At 29.2% G+C, this 17,477-nt stretch overlaps 1 protein-coding gene across 1 annotated transcript in view; it reads left to right on the plus strand.

Annotated features, from left to right (window-relative positions):
- Positions 1-16,961, plus strand: part of LOC122507549 (partitioning defective 6 homolog gamma) — a 28,241-nt gene extending 11,280 nt beyond the window's left edge. Inside the window, exons 2-5 of the mRNA XM_043620333.1 lie at positions 9,097-9,325; positions 15,461-15,588; positions 15,722-16,000; positions 16,184-16,961. Of these exons, the coding sequence (XP_043476268.1) occupies positions 9,097-9,325; positions 15,461-15,588; positions 15,722-16,000; positions 16,184-16,489 (942 nt within the window). The 3' untranslated portion in view covers positions 16,490-16,961. The remainder of the gene's footprint in view (positions 1-9,096; positions 9,326-15,460; positions 15,589-15,721; positions 16,001-16,183) is intronic.
- The last annotated feature ends 516 nt before the right edge of the window (positions 16,962-17,477 follow it).

A 17,477-nucleotide genomic window follows, 5' to 3' on the forward strand; every position in this document is an offset into this window, starting at 1 on the left:
AATGAGGACGTAAAAAAAAATTATTCAGATTTCTGAGCAGTAAATCTTAAATACAAAAACGGTGTTAAAAAAAATATATAAATATCTCTTAGAAGTCGTAAATAAAAAATAACATATGTGACGCTCCACGAGAAAAGGGACCTTATGACTTACAGACGAATTTTGCAGGAGAGGCATTTAAAATGGAACCCCACTCTGATTGATCAAGACGTTTCATTGAAAGTCAGTCCCACTACTCACTTCACATTGATAGTTATCCATGTTAAACGAAGCGCATGAGTTGTACGTACATAACCTGTGTAGTTGTGTTAGAAAGTAGAGGGGCTGATTTTCTAAACAACCGGGTGTAAACACTCAAAAGGTTCATTTTTAAACATTGATAACAAAAATACCTGTAAGTAGAAATTATTTTTGCCTTTTGTATATGAAAGAGCAACTCAAAAAGTACGGAATGATATAAATAACTCAAAATTAATTTTTTTGCAGCTAAGGTCCCTTTTCTCGTGGAGCGTCACATATACACGGAAAAAAAAAGTACGTGAATCCTTCCTTGAAAGTGCTTGAATTTTGGATAGGACACAAAATACAAGGCTGTTCCATATACTTTTTATTAGAAAATATAGAAAAGTCCTAGAATTATTCTAGTACTAGTATGGGCAACAGTGTTTTTTAAATTTTAACGAAAAGTCATTTGTTCAGTTTTATAAAGTACGTGAAAGATTAGTTGACTGCGCTTGAAAATTCTGTAGAGCATGCGCAGTGTGCGTTGCGCGTTTTTACCCAAGGTAAATGCCAGCTGATCGTCTGTTTCCGTTTGTGTTAATTTCAGATGTGAATATACTATTATTTTATGAAAAACAAATAGTGTTAATATATATTTGTCTTCAAGAATTGACTTTCAAAAAAATATTTTTTATTTTGTGTTTCTCACAAAACAGAATGTTATGTAAGTCTCAGTTTTCAGTGAAATAGCATGTCCCAGAAGTCGTGAAAAATTTCACCATGTGGTATATAAGAACAATTCGATACGTACTTTTAAGTGTTAAGTGTGTGTTTATATTTAAGTTATACGCGAATATGTGTGTGTTATAGGTTAGTTCATAAGTGTTGACGAACGTCGAAAAGTGATACAATAATTGTTCTTTGTTTGTGTGATTAATTATAATCAATATATGTGAATGAATGAGTGAATTTCAGAAAAACTGTGTGAACAAGTGGAAATTATTTTTTTTATTTTACAGTTTTTTTGAAAGTCAATGAAATTCTCAAGCAAGGTACTAGAAATTTTCATTGACTGCTTTTGAAACTCTCATGCAAAAGTACTAGACTGTTTTTAGTATTTTGTGTCGTATCCAGAAGTCAAGTACCGAGTCAATGAAAAATTCACGTACTTTTTTTTTCCGTGTATACATTTTGTTTAGCTAATATTATAATTCGGTGATACTTATGAAATATTCTTATTTCTTTATAATACTGATCTTTTCGTTTCTTTTTAATACACTATATAATACTAAAAACGTAGATTGCTTAAAAAAATTTCTACTTTAATCGTTAAAAGTAACTTTCCTTCTCTTTAAAATGTTTGGTTGAAACTTTTTTGGTTTGTTACTAATTTTAGGTGTAGTCAAAATATAATCGTGATCAAGCATAACTTTTGTTCTACTCGCATTTTTCGAGTTTTCGTGATTAGTTACGACTTTAAAAAGATTATCGCGATTCTGAACTTCAGAATCAAGATCACGAGGATGCTCAACAACGAAAGGTTGCTCGTTTTCAGAAGGCACACGCACAGGAGTCGGTGGAGGCACGATTTCCTTAAGAGGATCATTGTTTCGCGGAAAATTTACTTGAGCCGGAATGGATGTTGGAGTTTGAGAATCATTCGTCTCATTCGGTCCCAACACAATAAATGCAGGCTTCAATCTTTCGACAGATACTGCTTTGTTCGTACCGTTAAAATCTATTTCAAAAACGCGATCAGATATGCGACCAACGATCCTGTGCGGACCGGAATAGGGAGGTTCCAGTGACTTCCTTACCCTATCAACACGTAAAAATACATGCGAACATGTAGTTAGATTTTTCGAAATAAATACTTTGCGTCTGTGATGATGAGCAACGGGTGCGGATTTTACTTCGCGCATATGTTGCCTTAAAATCCGTCAAAAAAGCTTCGGGATCACAAGTTATGTTGTCGGAAAGCCAAAATTCGCCCGGTAAACGTAAAGTTGTGCCATAAAGATACTCGGCGGCGGAAGCTCCGCACTCCATCACGGCTGATCGCAAGTGCATTTTTAATTTGATCGAAAGCTAATGAAGATTCTGAGTTCCAATCAATTTTGGTTTTATCATTTTTCTTCGGACTAACGAGATATTTATGCAAGGGTGCAAGAATTTGTACAGCGTGTGGAATACTACGACGATGGAAATTGATTAACCCCAAAAAACGACGCAATTCATGAACCGTTTCAGGACGAGGATAAGAAACAACTGCCTTTACTCTCTCTGTGGTTGGAAAAATTCCATTAGCGTTGATGGTATGGCCCAAAAATTCTAATTCTTGGCGACCGAATTGACACTTGTCAACATTTATACGAAGACCAAAGTCTCTCAGCCTTTGAAACACCATGTTGAGATGTTTCTCATGCTCAGTGACGTCAACTGAAGCAATAAGAACATCATCAACATAGGCGAATACAAAGCATAGATCTCCGAGAGCCTGGAATATATAACGTTGAAAGGTCTGGCCGGCATTCCTTAGACCGAAAATCATTCTACAGAATTCGAAGAGGCCGAAGGGTGTTATTACAGCCGTCTTATCAACAGCGAGATTGAAATGAGCCAAAAGATCAGCACCTATGATGGGTTGCGGAACTGATGCAACATAGAAATTCCAACTTAAGTCGCGTTTAATTCCGAGATCGAGAGTCATGCGTTTTTCACCGAATGTAGAGATGCGCGAATTATTAGCGGCGTATAAAACCACTTCGGAAGGTTTGATTTTTGAATTTTTTTCAGCCGGTATCAGAGAAACATCCGAACCGGTATCTATAAGAAAGAGCAAGCCGGAAACACGGTCGCGTATGTGAAGACGTTTAGAAGCTGAGTTTGATCCGATAGTCTCGACGCGGCAATTTCCCGAATTCTTCCCTTTTGCATGGTAGGAGCAAGGTTCTTTACAATGTTTTGCTGCTTCCGCGAATTTTCTATGATACCAACATTCCTGAGATTTAGAGTTTTCCGAATCCGGATTCCGTCCGCGATTACGCGATTTCGAGCGAGACCGAACATAGGATCGCTTTTTAGTATTTTTCGACATTTTTGCATCGATAGCATTTACGCGTTTCATTATACTTTCGAGTTGAGATTCAAAATTCCGAGAGGAAGAAGACGATCTAGGTTGAGGTGTTTGTTTCTCTGATGTGGAAGCAGAACAAGTGTATGAAGCATTCGTAGTTTCATAAACCTTGCCATCTAAATCGGCTAAGTCCTGTAGGTCGCTGACTCGAGAAACAGCTAAAATGGATTTGGTACTGACTGGCAGCTGATCTAAGAAAACTGACTTTATCACTTCCTCGTTGCATTGTGCGCCCACCAAACTTCTCAGACGAGTAAGAATTAATGAAGGTTTTCCGTCAGAAGGAAAATCTCCCTTCAAAAGTTGACGCAAACGAACCTCGGAAGAAACTGAATAAGCAGCTAAAATTCTTTGCTTAATTTTTTAAAAAATGTTCGCAGGACGCGGTGTAGTTATGATAATATCGCGAGCGCATAATAAAATTTCAGGGTCAAGTTCAGCAATAAGATATTCTGCTCTGGTTCCCTCGGAAGTGATGCGAGCGCTGTTGAATGCAGCTTCAATTTGTATAAACCATAATGCGGGGTCATTAGTTATGAAACGAGGTAGTCTAGGTGCACGAATAGGTTCGATGCGTGGATTATCCTGCAGTATTAGAAGATTCGCGTTAACTCGTGTTAATTCGTCCTGCAAGGCTCTAATCGCCTTTTCAGGCTCCACCTTTATCTCGCCATTGTCGTTTTCGCCGTCAGACTCAGTCATTTCGACTCTTAAATTCAACAAAGTGTTGATAATATAAGTTATGAAGAAAAAAAAATTAATAACAACAATAATGACCCGAAGCTCAACACCGCAGACGTAAAATGTCAAAAAGCGAGAAAAAAAAATTCCAAACGGTCAACCTCTCCCAACGATAAACATCAAACGAGAGAAGATAAAGAAGGAAAAAAGAACTCTTCTTTTTATTTTGCATAAAAAGATATGCAACTAAAATTTACTTGATCACGATATAGATGTTATATTGATTGACGAAAGTAAAAAAAAAATATGCAGATTAATTCCCAACACCGCGCATATCATTGGGTAAGACAAGAAAAAAATCTTAATGTCACGAGCTCGTAAGAAAGCGTTTAAAGACAATAGGGCATTTAACGTGCCAAAATTAAAATGTTTATTGTTTTTAATGAGATGAAAAGAGACGAAAGAAAAATTCGTGATTCTCTTGTAGAATTAACGTTTAAAAGTTTCACCTCTTAAGATAAAAAGAAGGAGAACATTTTGTTTTCTCACATAATAAAAATCAATTAAATGAAAATTTAGAAATTTAATTTGTTAAAATATAACTTAAAATTTGTTATTTAAGTTAACGAAAAAAAAATGAAAGATTTTTTTACTTTAAAATAAGAGAAAAAAAAGAAAACATTTTTTTAAAGAAGAGAAAAAAAATTATTTTACTAAGTTTTTTCGAAGATTGCTGCGGTGTGGTCCAACGGTGGGAGAACTGCCAAAACTTCCGGTAAGTACGGTCGATTTCCAGGAAGCACGAAGTCGAGGAGTCTGGCAGAAACGATGCAGGTCGGCTCGATTGGATTTTTAGCACTCGTCGGTTGTGCTGTTGATGAATGAAGCCGGAAATGACTCTTTGTGCGAAGACGCCAGAAGATTTCCGCTCACGCTCCAAAGACGCTCATGATTTTCCAGCAAATAGAAAAAATTAAACGGATCACAAGCTGAACCGTATTTCAGGGTTTTTTTTTAAACAAAGAAATAAATGGTTATACTGACCTAGCGTGGGTGAACAATGTTCACCCACGTACGAAGATCTGCGCTCAAAAAAAATGTAGGACTGCTTAACACCACAGGATGCGGAAGGTGAATCTTTTCCTCGAACTGGTCCTTTCTGGTAGCAGCAAACCCCTTGAGAAGATCTGATGTACGTAGTTGTTTAGGCAGTATGACATGTGCTGAATTTTGAAGTCCAAAATCGGCCAGATTTCTGGATTTTGTAAAAAATATTTCGTCGAAATTGGTGGAAATATTTTTTTTATAGTTGCAGAGATGTCCTTATAGTGAAAAAGATGCTCGATTGTCGAGATACGAGTGGAGTTCGTCTTAATGGTCGAGCACATGTGCCGAAAGTGAGGTTATGTAACTCATCAAAGTTGGAAAAAAGATAATATCTTTCGAATTTTTACGGCTGGAGATAGAGAAATTCTTCTCCGTTGAACGAAAGTTATTTTCCCAACTGTTCCAGGTGATGCTTCGTAGACCCAGGGCGAAAAAAAAATTTTTACGCTTCGAGACTCAAGTCGCGGGTCACCACTATGGAGATTATGATATATATTTATATGACTTATTGAGAGGCTTCTCCACAAGCCAAATGTGTTGTAATCTTGAAGGGTTCTGGTTGAAATAAATATTTAATATTTATTTTAATATCACACTCGACTACTTTATTCTTATCACAAGAGACAATTTACTGCTCAGTACTCTACTCTCAAAACCAATCTGCACTCCTATTCCCTGTTCTCGCGGTTCTCGCTTATTCTCCCCACAGACATGCGCATCACGCATTCAACCTAAAGGTACGTTGGTCCCCACATCTATAACAGCTCTAACCTCAACAATGAGTATACATTATTTATTATTAAATAAAAATTGAATTATAGACAATTTTTAAGTAATATGAATTTTGAACTAGTAAAGTAATTATGAAGTAAATTAATGTTATTTTAAGAACCTTTTAACCCATTAACGCCTAAAACAAGAAAATTCTTTGAGCAATTTCAACCTATGCTTTTATGAATAAAACGGATCATATTTTATACCAAAAGTATGTTCTTATAGGTTTTGAGTGTACTCTTTTCGATTCCGGTGTGAAAAAGGAATTTCGTTCAACCCAAAATTAAATATGGCGGTTTTTATTTCAAAAAACATAAAAAAATTACCAGGGTGTCCAGCTACCTTGAAAACCTTGAAAAGTACTTGAATTTTTTTTGCTCCTTGAAAACCTTGAAAAGTACTTGAATTTTATGACAAAACCTTGAAAAATTAAAATTCATAAAAGTGAGATTTATTTTCTTGATGTTTTAAATTGAATTCTCGTCAATATTTCAATTATCTTTATAAATATAAAAATTCTTCACCGAAATTCAATTATATTCAGGTACTTTAATAAAATTCATTGCAAAATAAAATTATTTTCATAAATAACAATATCAATCACGAGAATTCAATTATTTTAAAAATTCTTTACATTCTTCTCAAAAATTCAATTATTATTTTAAAAAAATCAAAATGAAAATTTTGGTCAACATTTCAATTATTATCTTTATAAGTAAATAACAATAATCTTCTACAAAGTTCAATTATTTTGTGGAATTTTAATAAAATTCATTGCAAAATTCAATAATTTTAATATAAATAATAGAATTCATCAGAAGAATTCAAATACTTTTAAAAATTTTAATAAAAATCATGGCAAATTTTCAAATTATTTTAAAAAAATGTTCTTTCTTCGATGGTTTTCAATATTCTATTATTTTAATAAAATTTCACGAAAGAATTTAATTATTAAACAAAAGTTTTTAAAATATTGTTCACAAACTTTCAATTATTTAAAAAAAAAATTTCTACATTTATTCAATTATTTAAAATAGAATTTGCATAAATTTTTTCGCAAAAATCAATTGTTTCAAAATTTGGCATTAAATTCTTCGAAGTAATTCAATTATTATTTTCAAAAGTAATAAAATTCAATTATTTTCAAAAATTTTAATAATATTCATTTAATAAAATTCGTTTTAAAATTTGGCATTCAATTCTTTGCAGTAATTTAATTATTTTCAAAAGTAATAAAATTTAATTATTTTCAAAAATTTTAATAAACCTCATTGCAAAATTTCAATGTATTTTCAAAAATTTTTCTTAATTTAATAATTTGTGTATCAATTATTTTTAATCGAAATTTCCAAAAGAATTCAATTATTTAAAAACAATTTTAATTGATGTTTCTTAAATCTATGTTCCTTATATTTCTAATATTTTATCAATAAATTGTATTTAAAGTTGTTTATGAATAACTATTGTATGTATGTAGAAATTATAAAATTGTTTATAAGTACTCCCTAAATTTTAATTAGTGAAAATATTTATTAATTTTAATTAGTTACTGACTTTTTGCTTTTTAATTAGTAACTTTCACTAAAAAATTAGTAGAAATGATTATTTATTAGTAAAATTTACTTCTTCAAAAGAAAAAAGTCAGTCACTAAATCAAATTATTATTTAAATTTAGAGAGTAAGTAAAAATTTACTTGAAATAAACTTATTGAGGAAAACTTATAAACAGAACTTACTCTATTAAAGCTCCTAAAGTTCTGAACGTTCAAATGAACGAAATTTATTTATTTCTTCTCCAAATTAAATTTTTATTGCAATTATTTTGCGTCACTATCCAAAAAATTAATAACTGAGTTTTTAACCGTAAATATTTCAGTTTTTAAATTTTTTGTGATTAGTAATTTATAAAAATATCTTTAATAAAAAATATTTCGTTCATTTGAACGTTCAAAACTTGGGGATCATCTCTATTACACTCGATTATAAATAACAAATATTTTGAAAATTAGTACCCTAAAAATGGACCTTGAAAAAAATTATTTTGCACCTTGAAAACCTTGAAAAGTCCTTGAATTTTTTTTAAAGAATCGCTGGACACCCTGATTACATTTTTTCAAGATTGATAATTATTTTTCCAATAAAACGTGTGTGTGAATAAAATTCCATTCTCAACTATAGGTGCAGTCAAATATGAAGCAAAATTTGAAAATTTTGATCTCTATTTTCCAGAATACCAAAATGTCATTTCTAATGTTTCGTATAAATTTAATCTACTTTGGAAATAAATGCCTTTTGAAGTTATAAGATTTATTTCAATAGTAATTTTTGATACAAGTGCGTAAAATAGGTTATTTCATGAGTGTGAGGTTTTCTACACGAGCCGCAGGTGAATTTTGCAAATCACACGATTGTCAGAAACGAAACCTAATTCAAAAAGAGTGAAAACATAAGGAAGCAGTTAAATTCGATTATTTGGTGTTAATGTTTAATAAAAAGAGAAGTTAAATGTAAACGATGGAAACTATTAGAAATATGCAACTTGTATGTAAAGTAACGCATGGTTAGTCAGAGGTATGTAAAGTTATCACCAATGAGTAAAATTTCTCATGCGTATTCACAACAGCGTATAAAGTAAACAGTAGTGCGTAATGTGATTTCTGTACACACTGTTTAATAATGAACTACTTTACACACAGTTAAGCGTGTGTAAAATTCAACTTTACAAGTTGGTATTGCAAAACGGTAATTTTTGGAAACCAGAATTACTTAAAAATTCAATTACTTGAAAGATGTAACCGCTGAAAGTTGTACTATAAAATTTGTAAATATATTTTTATACCAAAAACCAAACTTACCCTACACGTCGTTAATCATCTTTATAATTAATCTAATAAGATTTTTTAAATTTTCACTATTTCTAAAATAATTTTAAGTTTTGTTAATCAGTAGAAACAAAATATATTTTATTATCTAAAAAAATCTAGGTTTTAAGATTATTTTTATTCGTCAAATTAGAAGTTTCAGTAACTACTTCTTTTTACTAACTAACGAGTGTTAAGCTTGAGATTATGGTTCTTATGTGGAGAATAAGAAAACCATAGCTTATGAATGACTGAAAAAATGAGTTCCATCGTCTTAAAATATATTTCTAATAACTTGTTTTCATTATTTATCAGTTTGATGCGGATATTATCAGATTTTCAATAACTCGTAATGAGCCAATAAGTTATGAAGATTTTCGGAAGTTATTGACTGAAAGGCACGACATTGGACCTGACTTGAATGTTCACATTTTGTACACTGATCCTGCTGATCATGACTTATTGCCAATTAACAATGACAACAATCTCGCGAGGGCTCTACTCGCGGCGAAACCGCTTCTTCGAATCTGCATACAAAGAAAGGGTAAGTGCAATAAAAATAAACACTTCATAAAATTTAACATTTTATTTTTAGAAATATGTCGCTTTCATTTAATTAACATAAGTGAAACAAGTAGTACATTTAACGGTAGAAATCTACAATTGAGTAAAAGAAAGAAAGGATATACAGTGTGCAGTATCATTGGTCATTAAATCTTTTACTAACGACTATGGAATGTACAAGTAAACTCAATCAGATTTTCTAAGTCATTGTTTGCCCTCCAGAGAGAATAGTTTCTGTCTTTTTCATTCACCTCTCTTTTTCTTTCAATTAACGTTTTTTTCCTTTCAGTGAGTTTCATGAATCATACTTTTGCAAACAAACATATCTTCCTTAAGTACGCAATCTAATAATTTATTTTTAAACTTACAAAGTGTATTCATCTAATTATGCAAGGATCATTTTCAGAATACATTATTAAGAAGTAAAAAATTACCTTTTAAAATAATGTATTTAACGAAAGAATTTTTTTCATTTTACCAACAGGACACAGATTGGACACTTATTTGAAAAACTTTTGTAAATACATAAAGTAAACCAAAATTTTTAAGAATTTGTAAATCAATAGATTTATTTCACTAGAAATTTGATAATATACCTAATGTATTTAAAAAGTATAGATAGATTTTTTCAATAATTCTTTTAAAATTATTTTACAAAATAAAATAATTTTAGAAAGTAATTACAAAATGTAGAACCACTGCTAAGAAATTTTATTTTTCACAATTTTAAATTACATCGAAATTTGTCAAACAATCACAATAGGAAGTTTCAGGGTGGCCGCTGGACTGGGAAAAGCCGGGACATGACAGTTGATCTTGACCGGGAGTTTTGAAATTTTTTATTAAAAACACTGATTATTTTATAAGAAAACAAGTTGTTCATTTCATGATCATTAAGCTTCCTCAATATAATATATACCAATTGTTTAATTTTTTATTTTAGAATAATTATTTTAAAGTGTTAAGATAAAATGTCAAAAAATACAAAATTTCAATTTTTTGTGAAAATTTAAAATATTTATTAATTCTATAAATTTTGATAAAATATATACTTTATATACATGAATCAATTCGTTTTTATGTCAGGAATGCAATTTTGACAAGAATTAATAAAAATTTTAATATAGAAAAAAGTTACTTCAAAAAATCCAAAAATTATTTTTTCAAAAATTAAAAAATTGTAGAAAAAAAATTTTTTTTTAGATATTTTTGAAAATCCTTTTGTCTGATTTTTGGTATTCGTGACCGTAATACACCTACAAAATTTTATCAAAATCCGTCAAGACGTGTAAGAGAAAATTTGTCCACAAGAATCGGTGACATACACACACACACACATACATACACACACACACACACACACACATACATACACACATACATCCGGACATTTGTTCCTCTCGACGAATTATATATACTACACTTGAAAATTTGTAAAAATAATTGGTTCTAAAAAATTCGGAAATCGACATCACTATAAGGCTTCCTTTATGAGGAAGCAAAATGGAAATATTTATTTTATGACTTATTAATTATATTTCATTAAAAAAGATTGAATGATTTTTTATAAAATCGTTTTATTTTGTCAGGGAATTTTATGAAAAGTACCGGGAAAATATTCAATTTCTAGAATTTATAAGAAAATTATGAATTTTGTTATCCAACGTAACAGACTTAAAAAAAAGAAAATATTAAATTTAATTTAAAATTTTTTCTATTTCTAATAATAATTGAACAAAATACAATTTTAACTAAATTCATCTAAAAAATTTGAAAGCGAAAAAATTTTACATTCTATAAAATAGTGAATAATGAATCAATTTATGAATTTTTTTTGCAATAATATCATAAAACAAATTTGAATTAGTAAAAATTTGAACTAATTAGAACAAAAGTGATACGAATTTTCTAAAAATTAATTTTTAAGTAATAAATAAAGTAAATAAAAAATAAATAAAATTATTTTTTCTTAGAAAATAAATTTTTAAAAAACCGTATTTTGCATTAATTTTAATTCGTTTTTCTACAATAATTTATAAGTAACTATTTATATATTTTATAATTTTAAATTATTATTACTAATATTCATATGGATTGAATTTCAAAAAGTTTCAAATTAAAGTTTTAGAAAAGTTGAATATTGTAAAAAAATTTAATTAAAAATTCTGAATAAGTTAGTTTTTTGAAATATTTTAGTTAAAATTTCTAGAAAATAATTGAAATGAAATCTTGAAAATAATTTTTAATAAGTTACAGTAGTTATTCTTATAAATTATTCAATTTTAAAGGATTTGAAATTTATCAGGGTTGCCACAGGTCAGGGAAATCAGGGAAAGTCAGGGAATTTTGTTAAAAGTACTGGAAAATATTAAATTTTTAGAATTTATAAGAATTTTTTTTTTATTTATTTTTGAATTTTGGTGTCTTTTTTGTTTGCCTTATAAACTATGAAATTGACATGAATTCTAATACAAAACCTTCAATTTTTTCTATTTCCGACAATAATTATTTATTTTTAAATTACTGAGGAACTATCATAAAATTATTACTTATAAATTATTTAATGAATAATTTTAATTAATTAATTGGATTTGAAAAGAGTTGCGTTTACAATCTTTATAAATAGATGAACTTCAAAGATTTCAATTTGAAATTTTAGAAAATATCAATTTTTAATGAATTTAAAATTTTAAATAGGAATTTTAAGAACAACTTATTACAGAAATTCAATCATTTTCAAAAGTGATAAACTTCTTGACAAAATTTTAATTATTATCAAAAATTTTCCTCATTTCAAATATTTTTAATATCTAGGGGAGAGTGGGGCAAAGGCGCTATGCGGGGCAAAGACGTTTTTTAAAATATCTCTTTTATTTTCTGTCTATTCCAATTGGTATTAAAAATTAAGTTGCAATGCAATCAGACCAATTGATTAAAAAAAGAAAAACCTAAAAATATCAAATATTTAAAGAAATATAACAAAAAAATTGTTTTGCAAAAATAAAATGATAATTTTACTGAACAAACTTTTATTTTTTAAAACATAAGTTTAAGTATTTAATTTTTAAAAACGTAACATGTAAATAAATTAAATATTTCTCTACACAACTGGCGTGGTGTTTTAGTTTAATTTTGTATCTAAATATTTTTAATTTAAAGTAAAAAAAAGTTTGTTATGTGGGGCAAAGGCAATATTGAACATAATTTGGTTAAAAACAATTGAATATTCGAATTTTCTATGTATTTATCGTATTTATTCACAATATAAGGTTAAAATCACTAAAAGTTTTTATTTTCTATTTAAATAGTTTAATTCTTTTAATAATATGTTGTTAACCTTATGTTTCGTAAATATTATACTAATAAATATCACTTGTTAATTTTTTTAAGGCTTATAAATGCTTTCTTTTAGAAATATAAGCGAAAACGTCGCTGCCCCAGCGTGTGGGGCAAAGGCAATTTTTGCATTGTTTTTAAATTTCATTAAATAATGTATTTATAATTATAATATACTAAAAGACAACTATTAAAATTTCTTGTTGATTAGTTTTAGAATAATGAAAAACAAAGACCGCATAAATTTATTGCTTAATTTAAAAAATATACATCGATAAATGTAAACCTAGAGCCTTTGCCCCACTCTCCCCTACTATTTTAATACAATTTTCCAAAAATTTAATTATTTAAGGCTATGTCCAAGTTGTGAAATGTAAACAAACTAAAAGGTTACTACACAAGCACTAAAAACGCAATTTTGCGACAGCCAATTCTCCCACAAAAAATAACATTTTTACACTTTCTTTACGAAAATGGAAAATTAGAGTATCAAAGTTTCCAATAAAATTGTTTTTGACTATGAGCAATAAAAAGCAATTAGTAAAATAACTAATTAAAATGACCTGTAAAATGGCATTTTTGACGCGTCGCGAAAAATAAACTGTTTGAGTATATCAACCGCACGGATGATGAAGAAGGCTCATGTCAGCGATTGGACCTTCGACATGTGGAAAGGGAAATTTTTCCCTTTCCTCCTTGAAATTACAAGAGAAAGGGTAAAATCTTCTTCATCGTCCGTGCGGTTGATATAGTCAAACACTTTAATTTTTCGCGACGTGAACTCTGTTGCTCGCTGCGCGTGCGCAGACCGTACCAAGGTCGCAATGACATCACCATGCAAAAAGGCACATTTTGTTTTTGACTGAAACTCAGTGGTTTTCTCATTTTTTCAGTTATTCAAAGTTTAGTAACCAAATTCGATACTTTAGTTCACCATTTCCATAAAGAAAATGTGAATTTATATTGATTTACGCAAATAGGAACAGCGAAAAAATGCTTCATTATAGACCGAATAGTGAAGCATTTTTTCGCTGTTCCCATTTGCGTAAATCAATATAAATTCACATTCTCTTTATGGAAATGGCGAACTAAAGTATCGAATTTGGTTACTACACCTTGCATAGCTGAAAAAAATGAGAAAATAACTAAGTTTCATTCAAAACAAAATGTGCATTTTCGCATGGTGCTGTCAATGCATTCTTAGTTTTGGTTTTGAATGATACTCAGTGGTTTTCTCATTTTTTCAGTTATTCAAGGTTTAGTAACTAAATTCGATACTTTAGTCCGTCATTTCCATAAAGAAAATGTGAATTTATATTTATTTACGCAAATGGGAACAGCGAAAAAATGCTTCATTATAGAACGAATAGTGAAGCATTTTTTCGCTGTTCCCATTTGCGTAAATAAATATAAATTCACATTTTCTTTATGGAAATGGTGAACTAAAGTATCGAATTTGGTTACTAAACTTTGAATAACTAAAAAAATGAGAAAACCACTGAGTTTCAGTCAAAAACAAAATGTGCCTTTTTTCATGATGATGTCATTGCGACCTTGGTACGGTCTGCGCACGCGCAGCGAGCAACAGAGTTCACGTCGCGAAAAAATAAACTGACTATATCAACCGCACGGACGATGAAGAAGTTTTTACCCTTTCTCTTGTAATTTCAAGGAGGAAAAGGAAAAATTTACCCTTCCACATGTCGAAGGTCCAATCGCTGACATGAGCCTTCTCATCATCCGTGCGGTTGATATACTCAAACAGTTTATTTTTCGCGACGTGTCAAAAATGCCATTTTACAGGTCATTTTATTTAGTTATTTTACTAATTGCTTTTTATTGCTCATAGCCAAACATGATATTTTTGGACATTTTGAAACTCTAATTTTCCATTTTTGTAGAAAAAGTGTAAAATTGTTATTTTTTGTGGGATAATTGGCTGTCGAAAAATTGCGATTTTAGTGCTGGTATAGTAACCTTTTGGTTTGTTTACATTTCACAACTTGGACATAGCCTTAAACCAAATTTTAATAAAAATTTCACAGGAATTAAATTACTTAAACCAATTTTTTACAAATTTCTTCGCACCAATTCAATTATTTCGAAATTATAAATGCTTTATAAATTTGAAAAATTATAATAAAATTAATCATAGAATTAAACTATTTTCGTAAAATATATATATAACACTCTTCCTAGGAATACAATTATTGTCAAAAATGTTTGTAAAAATCTTTGAAACAATTCAATTATTTTCGTAAAAAATAAAATTCTTAGAAGCAATTCAATTATTTAAGAAATTTTAATAAAATTCTTCCCAAGAATTAAATTCTCTTCAAAAATAAAATTTTTGACAGGAATTAAATTATTTAAAAAAAAAATTAATAGAATTCTTCGTTAGATTTCAATTGTTTTCAATTCTGAGTTTTAAAAAATTCTGAGAAATTCAATTATTTAAACAAATTTTTAATAAAATTCGTTTCAAGAATTCAATTATTTTCATAAATAATAAAACTTATCGCAGAATTCAAATCTATCATGTTGATTAACAAACTATCAATATCAATGTTTACTATACTTTTATTTTTCATGGAATAATTTATTTTGAGAGTTATTCTTCATGACCGGGAATGGACCTGGAAATGACCGTGAATTTTTTTATGAAAATAGTGTCCACCCTGAAGTTTTTATCAATTCTATCTCTATGAGGAGGCAAAAGTTTAAATAATTCAAATTGTAATTTAAGAAAATTATTAAAACAATTTTAATGGTTTTATAGGTGACGATATCGACGACACAAATGGATACGGAACGATGAAGCCGAAGAATCTCATTTCGAGTATTTTAGGTGGGACACCTGCAAAAGCAAAGACTCCGATCATATCAAATCCTCATGATTTCCGACAGGTACAGTAAAAACTAATACTTTCTCATATGATGAGAATGTAAAAATAAATTTTGCGTTTTAATATTAATTTATTTCTAATTTTTCATTTTTTGATTATACATAAAAAACTAATGGAAATTGGTATTTCAACAGGTTTCTGCGATAATTGATGTAGACATTTTGCCTGAAACATGTCGCCGTGTTCGATTGTTAAAACACGGCTCTGACAAGCCCTTAGGATTTTATATTAAGGACGGTGAAAGTTTTAGAGTATTACCACCTTCGGCAGGAGGTGGAATTGAAAAAGTACCCGGAGTTTTTATCAGTAGATTAGTGCCTGGCGGTTTGGCGGAAAGTACTGGACTTTTGGCAGTTAACGACGAAGTTTTAGAAGTCAATGGCATCGAAGTCGCCGGGAAAACTCTTGATCAGGTTTTTGAAACCTTGTGTTTTTTCTATTTTAACAATTTTACTTGAAATTTATTTATACATTTTATTTTATATTATATTATATTTATTTCACTAATGTAGAAAAGTTTTTGATAATATATAAAGAAAAACTAAGATCAATTAAAATTCTTGAATATAAAATTGACATATATTTATCTTCATTAGGTGACTGACATGATGATTGCCAATTCATCGAATTTGATAATTACTGTAAAACCGGCCAATCAACGGGCAGCCTTGACTGCTCCGCGACGAGGTTCATTTTCGCGAAATAGTCAAGTGTCATCAGGAAGTCACCAATCAACACAAAGCGCAGCCACCGGCAGTGACGAAGACGCTGATGAAATAGTTGATTTGACTGGCGTGACGCTACACGACGACGCTACCAGTTCTTCTTCCCATCATTTACACCATCATCATCATCATTCACACAGTCATTTTAGCCACGATCAGGGAGTGTTGCATCTTTAAGAAAAGAGTCACGAGAATAATTGATGACTTTTCCGAATTATCCTCAATTAGAAACATTCAATTTTTACTTAAACCTCTCAATTTGTTTACATTGAAAACTGTAGGAAACTAATGAGAAAGAAATAATTGCTATACATAAATTGATAAAATTATTCCTTAAATAGGAAATTATTTCTTCAGTTGAAAGACGTTTTCTTTGTTCATATATAAGAAAAAAATTTTTTTGAGAAAACTTTGAAAAGATGGATTAAATTTGAGAGAAAGGGAGAGCTTTAGTGTGTTCAAAATTCACTGAGAGTAAATCAATTTTCAAGATTAAGATTAGTATAATATTGAAACGAAGGAATATTGTCTGACATTTTTAATATTGAATTTTCAATGAATTGAAATTTTTAACGTCGTCTTCCTATTTAAATGCAAAATATTGATCGAATTTATATTTTATTAAATTAGAATGTTTCCTTTAAATTATAATCTAAATTACTCAATAATTCAAATTTTTCATCTGAAACAAATTGCATTTTTAAGTAGAATAAACTTAATTCATATCTTTACATTAAAATTTAAAAAAAAGATGTTAAAATTTTGAAATACCTGAAGTTCTGTAAAGTATTTGAATGACATTTTTTAATACTTTTTAAAGTATATTTAGAAAATGTAAACAAATGTGCCTAAGCTATTTAGACAATTTTGAAACAAATTAAAGATAATTTGTTTGGTTCATTTTCATATATAATCTGAAGTATGCATATTTTTTTCTAAAATTTGATAAAAGATTAAAAATTAGATTAATATGTTTTAACTTGCTTTATTGGAATAATTTAAAAAAAATTCAATATATTTTAACTCCTATAATTATTTTCAAAGTGTTAATAATTTTTTTCAATTATTTAAATTAAAGAAAAAATTTAAGTTTATTTAAAAAGTACCTATTTTAATTATATAGTGAATTCACTTTTCATTATATTTTTAATTGTTTTAAATGTTA

This window comes from Leptopilina heterotoma, unplaced genomic scaffold (genome assembly GCF_015476425.1).
Source record: "Leptopilina heterotoma isolate Lh14 unplaced genomic scaffold, ASM1547642v1 Lhet_472, whole genome shotgun sequence".
Classification (NCBI taxonomy): domain Eukaryota; kingdom Metazoa; phylum Arthropoda; class Insecta; order Hymenoptera; family Figitidae; genus Leptopilina; species Leptopilina heterotoma.